This window comes from Oenanthe melanoleuca, chromosome 1A (genome assembly GCF_029582105.1).
Source record: "Oenanthe melanoleuca isolate GR-GAL-2019-014 chromosome 1A, OMel1.0, whole genome shotgun sequence".
NCBI lineage: Eukaryota > Metazoa > Chordata > Aves > Passeriformes > Muscicapidae > Oenanthe > Oenanthe melanoleuca.
Genome location: NC_079334.1, coordinates 60190405 through 60204280, shown reverse-complemented (window position 1 = coordinate 60204280; position 13876 = coordinate 60190405). Strand labels below are relative to the sequence as shown.

At 36.1% G+C, this 13876-nt stretch overlaps 1 protein-coding gene across 6 annotated transcripts in view; it reads left to right on the top strand.

The window, feature by feature from the left end:
* CACNA2D1 (calcium voltage-gated channel auxiliary subunit alpha2delta 1) overlaps nucleotides 1-13876 on the top strand; it is a 342789-nt gene that overhangs the window by 291464 nt on the left and 37449 nt on the right. For 3 of the 6 annotated variants that reach the window (XM_056514799.1, XM_056514809.1, XM_056514841.1), the window contains exons 15-19: nucleotides 535-624; nucleotides 4229-4297; nucleotides 5837-5911; nucleotides 7181-7255; nucleotides 10416-10472. In XM_056514799.1, coding sequence (XP_056370774.1) covers nucleotides 535-624; nucleotides 4229-4297; nucleotides 5837-5911; nucleotides 7181-7255; nucleotides 10416-10472 — 366 coding nt within the window. The remainder of the gene's footprint in view (nucleotides 1-534; nucleotides 625-4228; nucleotides 4298-5836; nucleotides 5912-7180; nucleotides 7256-10415; nucleotides 10473-13876) is intronic. The other 3 variants (XM_056514818.1, XM_056514832.1, XM_056514827.1) reach the window with 1 other exon arrangement.

Genomic DNA, 13876 nt, shown 5'->3' with positions numbered 1-13876 from the left:
ATCACCAGCTTCAGTCATACTCACAAACTGAAGGAAGGCAGGAAAGAGGGGTTTTATCACTCTGATTTTTGTTATTCCAATAGAAGTCACACAAATTGCTGCAATAGAAGCTTAACATGCCCAGATGTTACACCACTCACCCTCCACTGCCCACTCTTTCTTCTGGGTTGACTGTTCTGTAATCTGCTTGTAATTTCGTTATGTCATTAGCAATTTATTTTGAAATAAAAAATAGTTGTAATTCTCGTTTTGTGGAAAGAGAGTGGTGGTTATGAGTGTTTAAGGTCTATGTGACTGGGAGTGAAATACAGGAATTACCTTTTCAGTAATCACTGCAAACTGAAGACTAAAATATTTTGTGGTACAATTTTTTAGAAGTAAATAAATGCTCCTCCTGTATTAGTGGTGACTTTTGATTTCCTTTTTTCCACTGATATTTTAATAATTAATATTTAATTAGTGTTTATTTTAATATTGTTTGTGCTCTTTGATCTAGTAATTGCCTTCTGACGAGTTTATTACACTTTTTGGCAGGAGTATCTGGATGTTTTGGGAAGACCAATGGTTTTAGCTGGAGAGCAAGCCAAACAAGTCCAATGGACAAATGTCTATCTGGATGCTCTGGTATGATCTGTATTTATCTCTACTAAAGTAAGAATTTTAGAAAAGCAGTAACTATCTGGGTCTGCTTTCCCAATAATCCAATTTCTTACAGTTCCAAACATGATATTCTTTTTTTTCTAACATCATATTTAACAGATGAAAAGAGTTTATTCTCTGCAGACTCTAAAGTGTAGGCCACTGCTGGTCTCAGCTTCAGGGAAAAAAAGAAAGCTAATAGTTTTGCAGTGTTGTACCTACTGCAGTAAAGGTCATTTGTTATGTTTCTGGTGAGGAATTCTTAGAATTATTTGTTTTTCCTCTTTTTTTTTTTTTTTTTTTTTCTCCCTTCCAAGGAACATTCCAGGCAGAATGAAATCTATTAGTATTTCTAAGTATTTGCCCAAATTTTGAACTTGGGTTGTAATTGCTTGCTTGCTCAAGGTAATTATTTCATTAACCTTTAATTGGACAGTGTAAATAATGGGCAAATAGACAAAAAGACATATGAAAAACTTTCTTACTGCTTAATTTATCATTTTGGTTTTGTAAAACAAACATACTCAGGAAACTACAAGAGGAAAAGTATTGTTAGCAGAAATCTAATCTCCTGCTCTGAATTACCTACTTCTGAGCAACAGGGCAAAAATTACTGCAAAATGGTCACGTCAAAATGCACATCTTCCTGTCAGTCAGCACTTCTGAAGTTTTTTTATCAGCATATAATTTTTACTGTCAATATTACTGAGGAACTGGTTTTTCATTGAAATCTCAAAGCCCAGAAGTTCATTAACCATGTTTTGTTTGTTATTGTTGAGGTACTTACTGGAAACATAAAGGATGTGATGACAAAAGTTCTTATGCTCTGTACATATCCTGTTGTAAAGCCAAAGATAAATTTGAGACTAGGAATAGAGATCTGTTTAGTCCAGTGAAATAAGTGACACCTTCAGGCATCTCTTGTGTTACTTTATATACTCAGTGGGTTCCTTCAGTCTTTCCTTCAAGGTTTTCTGCATTTATGTGCTACATGTAAGTATATAATTATATATACATATATTTGTGTATGTACACACACACACACACACACACACATAATTATGTGTAAATAAAGTAGGACAACACAAGGTAAAGGCTCAGATTTGTGCACTTTCTCACCATTGTTGAGACCATAAAGGAATAGGTATATCTAACCCCTTCTAAAACCTTTTCCTGATTCTTGGTTGTGTAAGGAAGTGTGTCTAAGTTGTCACATTGGTTTGCTATCTTAAATTCCCTAAAATAATTCCCTCATGTAGAGCTTACAGTTCTCCTGCTTGGACTTGCTGGACTCATTCATTCCTATCATTTGGCTCCTACTATCCAGTGGCTGTTTTGTTGCTAAAACTAAAGTAATGCAAAGTGTGTTACATGAGGCCACAATAGTGCATAAATCCAGGTTATAAACTTCTGAGGAGGTACTTTTATTTCAGTCTGCCTTTCAAGACTGTCTTTAATAATTTGATGTATTTGTAGCAATTCACCCCTCTTTTCTAGCCCTGTTTATTCAGATTTTATTACTGTGTTCCTCTGGCTTTATTTTCAAGATTTCCCAAAAATTTCAGATACTTTTAGATTTACCAGTTAGTTGTAATTTATTCACAAGTTATCCTCTCTACTTTTTTTTTTTTTTTGAGGGGGAGATTCTGTTACCCCCTATTCATCTCCTTCCTGTTTCATTATGTATCTTTTAAACAATGTCCTCTCCATTCATCCCTACTTCTCTTTTTTTCCTACAAAATCCACTTCACTTCACTTGTAACTTTACTAACTTTGACCTCATCACCTTTCATTTGAAACACAAATTTGTGTTCATGAAGGATGGTTTAAAATTCAAAAAGGTGCTACTAGACTGGGAAAATATAGAACAGATTGTATCAGAGTTGATTCATGGAATATTCTAGTGTGTTTTTTTTTTTTTTTTCTTTCAAATTGAAAGAGAGATAGAAAAGGGATATGACTTCTCAATAAACTAGATAGAAGGAGTGTAAGCATAAATGAAGGGAAAAAGTTTGAAATGAAACCAAACAATTGCATTAAAAAAGGTAGAAATCTCCCTATGGGCAATTTGGAATGGAAAACAAATCTTTCCTGTCTGTCTTAACATATGGTGTTCTGGACCCTATTTTCAATATGATTTATGAAGGTTACTAAAGGAAAAACAGATTTTTTATATCTTCCCAAATAAAAGCACATTCCTTGCCTCAGTTGCCTCAGGACCAGAGAAGACTGATTTTGCTGAGCCCATGATGGACATGATGGCACATCACTCAGAAGCAGTGATGATAGAAAAAGCAGAGGAGTTATCTGTTGTATTTTTCTGTTGGTTTTGCCTCTCTGTGTTACCCACCTGACGTGATCCACCCCAGCCATCTACCAAACCCAAAGCAGTCCCTCCCTCACTCACTAGTGGGACTGGGGAGACAATCAAAGGGTAAAATCTGGAAAACTTGTGGGTTGAGACAGAGTTTAAGAGGAAAACAAAAGCTGTGCACACGAACAAAGCAAAACAAGGAATTAATTCACTGCTTCCTGTGGGCAGACAGTTCAGCCTTTCCTTTCCTTTCCTTTCCTTTCCTTTCCTTTCCTTTCCTTTCCTTTCCTTTCCTTTCCTTTCCTTTCCTTTCCTTTCCTTTCCTTTCCTTTCCTTTCCTTTCCTTTCCTTTCCTTTCCTTTCCTTTCCTTTCCTTTCCTTTCCTTTCCTTCCCTTCCCTTCCCTTCCCTTCCCTTCCCTTCCCTTCCCTTCCCTTCCCTTCCCTTCCCTTCCCTTCCCTTCCCTTCCCTTCCCTTCCCTTCCCTTCCCTTCCCTTCCCTTCCCTTCCCTTCCCTTCCCTTCCCTTCCCTTCCCTTCCCTTCCCTTCCCTTCCCTTCCCTTCCCTTCCCTTCCCTTCCCTTCCCTTCCCTTCCCTTCCCTTCCCTTCCCTTCCCTTCCCTTCCCTTCCCTTCCCTTCCCTTCCCTTCCCTTCCCTTCCCTTCCCTTCCCTTCCCTTCCCTTCCCTTCCCTTCCCTTCCCTTCCCTTCCCTTCCCTTCCCTTCCCTTCCCTTCCCTTCCCTTCCCTTCCCTTCCCTTCCCTTCCCTTCCCTTCCCTTCCCTTCCCTTCCCTTCCCTTCCCTTCCCTTCCCTTCCCTTCCCTTTCCTTTCCTTTCCTTTCCTTTCCTTTCCTTTCCTTTCCTTTCCTTTCCTTTCCTTTCCTTTCCTTTCCTTTCCTTTCCTTTCCTTTCCTTTCCTCTGTTATCTATAGTTTTATACATAGGGCAGCCATAGCTGCAAATATGTTTTCATAACATTGAGGTTTTGTCAAACTTTTATATCCTATGTTGTTGGCCATCATCTATTTTTTAAAAAATAATATATTAATCCCACTAAAATGTGGACACTAAAATCATAATTTCAACTTTCTATTCATCAAGTCAGTGAAGTAATATTATTTTGGGGTTTTTTCCAAAATTGAAAGTTGGGGTTTTTTACAAAAAATGAAAGTAATTGCTTAGCTACACACATTCTCTCATAGCTCTAATATTTTATGGCTTAATATTTGCTTTTTAACTAAAAAGTCTTTTTCTCCCTTCTATATTGGTTATTTTCTAGGAGCTGGGCCTTGTGATTACAGGAACTCTGCCTGTCTTCAATCTAACAAGGGAACAAAATGGGAAAATTGTAAGCTGTTCCTTCAAGAAAAAAAAAAAGCAGCAGTTATATAAATTAAATTTAATGTTAAAAGCCTTGAAAGATATGTATTTCCATAGAAAATTTTGCAATGTAATTGCCTTGTACATCAGAAACAAAGGGGTCACATCTACTTTCCCAATTACTTAACCTCCTGGGAACAAGAAAATGCAGTGCATTCTTCTACCCTTTTTGTCATTCTGAGTTCCAGGGTGTGACATTCCACTGTTTATCCCTGTGCCTTAGTGGCAGTGGGAATGCATTAAGTGCTCAGTAGATGGGAAGTAGATGATGATATTATTTAGACCTTTCCAAGAAGTAATGTCTACATAAATTTCTAGCAAATCTCTGAGGCTGTGACATTTCAGGGTAAAAGATAGTGGTGTAGAGAATATGAATTAGTTGGTTGTAATGATAATAGAAAAGAGCACTGTATACTTAGATTACATTCTTAGTGTTAAATAAATACAATTGCCTATCCCTATTACTCTCTGACATGAAATCTGTGTCCTCTTCACAAAATGAAAAACAGACCTGGAATAGTCTTGAACAATTTGTGGTAAAATATTTTTGGTGTGCTCCATTCAGGTCAAAATATACGGAAATTTAAATAAAAGATTCAGTTCCTCAGCTATTACATAGACTCAGAATGAATCAATGAGGGTTTGATCACTGCTATTTCTTTCGTTTACTTTCAGAATAGTTTTCTTAGTTTCCTTTTAAAAACAAAGCAATAAACAGTAAAAGTTGCATAATCTTATCTACAAGACAATGCCTGGAATTGTCTGAGTCTGGTTCAAAGTGATAGACTACTGATTATCAAAGGATGTCTTTCTGAGAAGTAAAACAGACGTGATCTAGGTCACAGGAGCAAGAAGAGAATTTCAATCTGCTCAATTTGTATTTCTACCTGAATTTATTACAGGCTGCAAGATACCTCCTCCAAAAAATTTTACAAATTTATTTAATATGGAGAAGGGATTCAGGTGACACTAGCTAAATGACTGCCCTCCTTTTCTATAGTAGGAAAATAAATTATAAGCAAAAAACATGTAAGGCCTGAATACCTGATTTCAAATGATGATTTTTCTTATATTCAGTGGGTTTTTTTGTTGTTTTGGAATATTTTTCATTCATCATACTATAGCCCAAAGAGTTTTGAGATCTCACTTACCAACTGCCCAACCTAAGTGTGCAAAGTAGCTCTGTATTGATAGTTTAGTATCTGCATAACTGGCAATATTATTGCATGACTTTTGCCTTCACCTGTTTGGTTCTTACTTTTATTGTTTATTCATCCTGGAAAGTATTTTTATACCCTATACTAAATTTTAAATGTTTAAAAATTTTATTATGGGTCACTTTGACACTATTTTGAATATCCAGAATAGACACACAACTAAATAGGCAACTTCTCAAATCTATCTTTCAAGCAAGAGATGAGGGCAAAAATACAAATTTACTGACTGTTGCAGTTATTCTGCATTGAAAATATGCCAAATGCATACTAACATTCTGGGATTTTACCAGAATCAGCTGATTCTTGGAGTAATGGGGGTCGATGTCTCCTTGGAGGACATAAAGAAGCTGACACCCCGATTTACGGTAAGCTGCTTGTGCTGGTGGTTTTTCATCACATATGTTTGATGTGTGATTTCTGTGCATGCTCCTTCAAAAGTCATACAGCAATGACTGGATTTGAATCAGAATACCAGCAGGCTTCTTTCCACATGTTCTTTTCTATTGCTGTACATTTTCTGGTGGTTTTCTCTCCAGCTGTGTATGTGCTGCTGTGTGATTTGTCCATCAGGATGCACTGTGTAAAAGTCAGCTTTTACATTGGGGGATATATTACAAGTAATTATCTTCTTATATCTTAAGGCATTGTTAGTTAAGTGTTTGGTTCTTAATGTAGAGTACACAATCATTTCAGCTGATACTATTTGCCATTTATCTAGGACTGCTTTTTATAGAAAGTTTCTTTCATGAAGATGTCTGACTGTACCCTACTCTGTAAGAGTGATTTATTTATGTAGACACCTGGCTGTGGAAATTTCTATGAAAATACGAAACTAGTGCTGTGGAAAACAAAAGCTGAGGAAGCAGAGGAACGTCACAAGTGTGACTGAAGGCAGATGCAAATTCCTACATTTAGAATGGAATAATCCCACATCACAGCTCAGGCTGAGACAGGCTGCCTCAAGGGCAGGAAAGGACCTGGGAGCTGTGGTGGAGGACACATAGAACATGAGTTAGCAGTGTGCCCTGGCAGTAAAAACCAGCTGTGCAGTAAACATCTGCATCAGGATGGCCAAATTTGATCTCCTCAGTGTAATAAATACTCTGAGGCCCAGTGCAGAGCCACTAAGTACAGGAAGAAGTTGAGAGAGATGGATTTGGGCTAAAGAAGGAACCTAAGGGTTAGCTAATGGGAATTCTGGAGAAAATGGAGCTTGACATTTCCTCAAAGAGGCTACCAGCATAGGTGTGGCAATGGAAATTCCAACTGAAATTAAGGGAGAAGGAGAGCAGGCTGCCCAGAGAGGTTGTGGACTTGCCACTAGAGGTGTTCAAAGACCTGCTGTAAACGAGTCTAACTTCAAAGTTCAACTTTAAAAATCAAGTTAGCTTTGCTTCCAGTAAAAGGCTGCACCAGCCGACCTTCAGAGGTCCCATCAGCTTAAATCATTCTCTAAGTTTATGCTCCTAAAAGAGTAAATATTAAGAAATCATCTTGTCTGTGTTAGTAATCTTACACCTCATAATGCCTGAGGCATGTGTTTTCCACAATGGGAGCGTTTCTTGAAAAGTGTTAATTACTCTTTCTTCATTATTTAAACCCATATAAGGCTAAACTTAATTTCTTTCTTTCAGCTTTGTCCAAATGGGTACTATTTTGCAATTGATCCTAATGGGTATGTGCTACTGCATCCAAATCTCCAGCCAAAGGTATGAAACACCTTCTAATTTACTTCTCTGTAATAAGGGAATATTATCTGGAAAAATCAGAAGCTAGGATTGCTGAGGGTACTACTGAGGCAGCAGTAGTGAAAATTCTGTTTTGTGGGTGTTAGGAAAAGCTGTGGTGCTTATATGGCTTCATCCAAATCCACCAGCTTTGGCTTTGAATGTGGTTATTAATTAAAAAATATGCATATTTTGAATTCATATTTATATAGGTGAAGTGTTTTAATGTATATGTTAATATAAAAACAATTAGTGGTAGTTGTAATATAATTGTGAAAACTATAATCATTGTGAAGAATCTTAAAGCAAACTGAGGAGTTTATGTGCACTTTTTTGTGATGCTTTCTCATTTAAAAGATTGAAATTTTCATACTTGCAAAAGTAATCACAGGAAAACAAAAACAATGTACTTTACTTGAATTCTTGTATATATTTGCTTATTTTCTGTTTACCAGAGCTGAAACCTGATCTCACAGTTGGAATGAATTAATTCCCATAATACTAGATTTTTAGTAGTTTAACTTGAGAAAGGTCTTTCATGTTTAAACATGAAACTTTTTTCTAACTATGATTAGGACACAACTTTCTTCAAATTTCAGGAAAATAGGAGCCTAATATTTCAGTTTACCTCTTTATCCATGAACTTTAGTTCTTACCTTGTTGAGAGGTGTGTGCATTGTCTGTATCTTCTTAAATAACTTGCCTCCCTGACTTTGATGAGAAATTTCTACATGAATGGATAATTTTTTTTTTCCTGAAATCAGAACTTTGATTTTGGTTTTAATGGAAGGTTTCTCAATATGAAACAACCTTCTTGTGGAGGAAGTTCTAGTGGACTTCTTGAAAATGCTCATATTTTAATTCTATATTTTCAGTGAACTTTGTCTCTTGAATTCTTAAGGTTATATTATATAAAAGTTAAAATAACTTCTCTAATTGTCCAAGACAGAAGAAGAAATTAAGAATTCATCTACATATTTGAGCAATTAATTTAATTCTTAAGTTGAGAGAAGTCAGCTTTGTGAATATTTGAATTAATTTCCTGGCATAGTAATTAATACCTTTGAAATTTTTTGCCAAGTACATAACACAAGAATGAAAAAAGTGCTTCTGAAGAAAAGAAAGAATGACTTGACTGTAACTATTAGTGAGATATCCCTTTTGATTTATTTTGAAAGACACTTGAAAAAAAAAAAAGGAAGACTATAGAAAATAAGGTTTTTATATAGTCTTCATAAATGAGGAGGACTTCAATTTCTGAATGTCTGCATTTGATTTTCATGTCTTAAAAACTGGAAGTTTCGATTTGATGATTTTTCTTGGTGAATTTTTCAGAGGCAAATATCTGCATTATTACTGACCCAATCTTTTCTAATTAGAGGTTATTAGTAATTAGGTGATGGTGATTGGCATATTTATCTTCCCTCTATATGCAAATTGAACTGTCTTTTCATTCACAAGAGTAATGTAAAAAGAAGAAATTCAGTAATCTTATTTTAGACCTAATCTTGTGAGAAAATTGTCGATTTGGACTCTGTTCATCTCAGATATTCTGTTATCCTGCAGTGTTGCCTCACAACATGGAAGAATAAAAACCTTTGTTACAACTCAGCTCATCCCAACTAAATCTAGCCAAACTGAGATGGATTATTAGAATACTAATTGTCGTGGTTTCTCTGAGTAGTTTTCTTCTAAAAAGGATATGGAAGTCCATTGATGCTTTCCCTTAATGCTCAAATCTTTGATTTAGAGTATGTTTAAAACAGGATGTTTTATAAGTAATAATTTTTATGTTGTAGAATAATGTCTAAATGTAGTATTAAGCATTTGCATTATTATTGTTATTGTTGTTATTAACAGTTACACAGACTAGCCTTTTTCACTCCCAGTTTGTGTGGGGTGGTGCATGCTATTCAGACTGGTACAAGAACTACAGTTTAAAACTAAGGTACACAACAAAGACAGATATATTTAGAATTCATGGACTTTCTTTAACACGTCATATTAATTTTAGTTGAACCTCTCAGTAGCTCTTAACTTATTAACAAACAACATCTTAACCCTCTTTGCCAGAAATTTTTCAATAGATGTAAACTAAAGCATAGCTACATCTTTGCCTTTGAAGAGGTGAGGGTTTCTTAGACTTCCAATGCTTCCCCTCTTTTGAATGTCCTCTTCCTTCCTTCTGAAAATCTATTTCCTCAAATCACAACTGGTTCAACACAATTAATATTTTGAGAAATTGTCTTGAAGTTACTAAAGTTGTTTGCACAACTGAGAAAAGCTAACAAACAACAACTTCAAAAGCAAATTAAAATAATTTAACACTTTCCCATCATGTTCTTATTTGCTGAACGATATGAAAATTATGTGAAAACTTAGCGGGAAATCTTTTTTTTTGTTTGGAGCTTGGTATCATTTTAAACAGCTTAAACCATTTTTATATTTGTGCAATTAGTTACATTTTTTTTAAATGCTTAATTTTATGTTTTACTCCAAATTTTCTTTGTGTGTGTCTGCATATGTGGATGTATTTTTCCCTTTATTGTGGGAGAGAACAGGTGGATGCACCACCAAATAAACAGAGTCACTGAAGTGAGTCCAATGAGCATGTGTTAACAAGCTTAATCTTAATTAGATTTTGAAAACAGTAAACAATTCTATTTCTAAATCTATTCTAAAGATTTGATTCCTTCTTTTCATTTTTACTATGGTTCTGATCAAAACCCATTTAATGATAAAGCTCCATATGCCTCCAGTAAGGTCCCATATTCTTTCTTACTATTCAGAGTTATTAAAAAAATTTAAGAGGAGCTGGGTTTTAAGAGCAAATATAAAAGTAAGCAAAAAGTGAGCAATTCTCATTCTATATTTTATTCTGTCAGAGTATGTGGAAGGGAGAGCTCTCTGTTAATTTTATTCACATTGACATATGTCTGATTTTTGTTTCCCTATCCAAAACCTGTGTGTAATTCTGGCAGAGAGCTCAGAATTCATTATTAGGATGAGGGGTAGTCTCTGCTTGCAGTAGTAAACTGCACAGTGGACAGCACAGATCTTGAGAAAACACTTCCATTCTATAAGTAGGCTGCTTGCTAATAGTGCAAAAATATAAATTTATACTGCTTTTTTGTTACTTCAGCAAATTGGTGTGGGCATACCAAAAGTTAAGTTGAGAAAAAGGAGACCCAATGTACAGGTAACTTTGGATGGAGGTGATTAGTGCATTAGAATGCATAGACCTGGAAATATAATTAGAAAGCTTCTGCCCTGCTTATTAGGAAAAGTCTTACTAGAGAACTGTTTATTGTGACAAACAGCTTCCAAAGCATGAAGCTTGCATCCTTTCCTATTTAAATAATAGAAAACATGCTATTGGCTGTAGTGAAGGGCATTCCATTAAATTATGGTGCTTTACTAATAGGTGCTAATTAGAGTCGTGCTGTAAAAATTCTTCAGATGTTGAAATTAATTTGAAGACTGGAAATAAAAAGAGACTACTTGTGCTGGCCTGAAAAGGGTAATAGTCATGTTTATGTAATGCAATTCCTGAGCAGAAAACACTTAATGAAAACTTATAAATCATTAAAGGAATAGATTAACTATGTAACTACAAAAATAGTAAACTTAAACACAGTATATCAAGTTTGATTTCCTACACATTTGGGAATCTATAATGCAAAACTTGTGGCCTGCATAGCAACACCAGTAAAACATGGTGCAAAATCCTGATCCAAGTCAGAGATTTCACCAGGTGGCTGTGTTTATAACGTGTAGAAGGCACCTTGGGGCTGGGCTTTTTTGTTTGTGTACTGCAGAAAGCAGCACTGAATCATAAAAAAATCTCAGTTTTCTTAGCACAGCTGGCTCCTCAGCTTGCCATGGTGTGGTCTGGCTGCTGCTGGGTTTGCCTGGCAGAGCTTGCTGCCCAGGGATGTGCAGCACTGGGCAAGCTCTGGGCTCTCATCCACTCCAGATGCTCCTGAGCTTACCTCTGTGGCCCAGGTGACTTCTTATCACCACTTCTTTTAAAAGCCTAATAGCCTGTGTCCTCCTTAGTACTGCAGGTTTGAGTAGGAACTAGGCTCCTGCAACACAGCAAAGAAGGTCATCCATAGAATTTGTGAGAATACTGACCTCCCAAAACACACGACAAAAGCATTTAACTGTTTTTTATGTTGCTGCACCAGTTCTTTCTTTCTTTGTTTCCTTCATGAGTTGTCATTTAAATTATAGATCCTTGCCTTTATTTTTCCTGCTGAAAATGGATTGCAATCATTTTGTTTGCATGCTTCATTGCTAGTGATTTACTTCTGTTCTGTTTTGTTAAGTTGTGCTGGTGAATGTGGTGGTGGTGTGCTTATTCCAGTCATGTTACACCCATGACTGGATAAAGAGAAGAGCAAACTGAACTGTAAGTTTGTTTCTTCGTGGCTTGGAATAAACCCCACTAAATGGCAACCTTGGAAATAAAAATTGTGGAGCCCAAATACTGGTTAAAATATTCTTGGGGGAAAGAGAAAAAAGGGGGAAATAGTCTTCTATTTGAAGTACCAATGCAGGAATTTTCTACTCTAATTTTTAGTGGTTGTCTTTGTGCCTCAGGCACATCTCAGAATGTATTTATAGATGGTTAGGTTTGTCTATTAAAAGTGATTTAAAAAGTATCATATAAGAAATGCAAAGTGATATAACATAAGTCTTAAAAAGAAGAACAAACAGTTAATGCACACTTTAATTTTTACTGAATTAGTTTGCTATTTTGCCTTGGGACTCCTTGACTATGACTAGCCCAGGTTATCATTTGAAATAAATATTGAATTTGATTTGATGTGATGGCTTTTTTTTTTTACCATTTATTTTTTTCTCTGTTCCTTTGTGTGTTGGAATGGAATGTGAACTTCATAAATGCCTCCTCTGCCATGCCAATGCCTTCATGCATGCTGTTTGGGTTTGACCATGCTATTCATTATCCATTGCATGTAAGATATGTACATTTTTTTTTATTTTTACATTTTAGCCTTTTGTTATTTATTTTGAGAGTGTGGATTTGTTGGGAGGGAAAAGCAACTGCATAGCAATAATTGAATAATTTTGAATTAGCGAAGAGCATATATTAATGCCATTCTATTAAAGCTGCTAGTTTTATCTATCATATATAAATAGAAATGCAAAAATTTTCTTGAAGTTTTCAGTACATATTTTAAAGAAATACTCAGAATCTTTGTCTGCAACCTTTTCAGTACATATTCTCTTCCTGAGAATAAATTTACTGGTTTTTCACTTAGCAGACAGTAAGTCTTGTAAAGAACAAGAATGATTCCATATAGCCAGAGACATGTACATTTTGTCCTCAAGAAAAGGAAGAAATAATCTTTTGTCTTCTGGAACTATTCTATATTACAGTCTTGAAAATAAGGGCTACTGTTAAGCTCTTAGTACTCCAGACTGTTATATGAAGGTGTCTTTTACCAGTTGTTCAGGATATTTCTTCCATTTCTTACATTCCTTGATAGAACAGTCACATGTACATTTGTCTTGCAACTTTGCCAGAGGATGCTAGGATAGGAGGAATATAATCATAATTTTGAAGGAGGGGACTTTAGTCTACCCTGTTTGATAGTATAGGAGAATTGCTGAAATCCCTTTTTATTTTTCCATTTTCTACTCTGAGCTGTCAGATTTAAATGGTTAAGTAATACATCCCCATACTCTTTTTTCTACAGAAATGCATTTGCTTTTAGGGAGTGCATTAAGTGAGCACTGGGTGATGAGGATGGATGATTTTTGCACCACACTCAATATAAAGTCAATGGAGCTTAGGCAAAATTGCCAGCAAAAAAAGTTGGATTCCAAACAACTCAAATGGAAGATGGCTCTGACCAAGTAAATGCAGCTGAGCAGGGAGCAGAGGCTGGAGGGTGGTCTGATCCAGTTCAGCAGAGCCACAGTGGTCTTCCAGCACTCCAGTGGGGTCAGGGTTACTACAGGTGCAGGTCACCAAAGTTGTCTGTGCTCCATAGTCGAGGGCTGGTGTCATCAGTGTTCCTTAGGCTCCTTAGGAAGCATTTCAGTATTTCTGTGCCACAGGTTTCCATCCTCCAAACTGAGATAACAGTACTGCTGCCAAGAGAAATGCTTTTGAAACTCCAGGGTGTTCAGGGAAGTCCTGTAATGCTGACAATAAAGTGGGGTTTATTTTTTGTAAACCCCAAAAAATTTGCTGGAATTGCTGCATTTTTGAATTATGAATTGTAATCTATCCCCACCTCATATCAGCAAATCTGCTCTTGGTAAAATTGCAAAGAGTGCAGTTGCCCAGTTTACTGGTTGGAGAAAACTCTCCCAAATTTCTCTCCCTTCTTGAAGGCAGGACACCAAGTGAGAGATTCCTTTCCTCTGCTGAGTCTGATTCCTCCCAAGCCAGCACAGTCTGTGACATACCAGGAGAAGGGGAAGCAGCACCTCAGCATGAGCCCCATACATGACAGGCTGTGGACAGACACTGGCAATTAGTATTAATTTGATTTTCACTTACCCAATTAACCCTTCTATCCAACAAAATAAAATAAATGAGAAAGGGCCACTAGAAATGCTACAAGA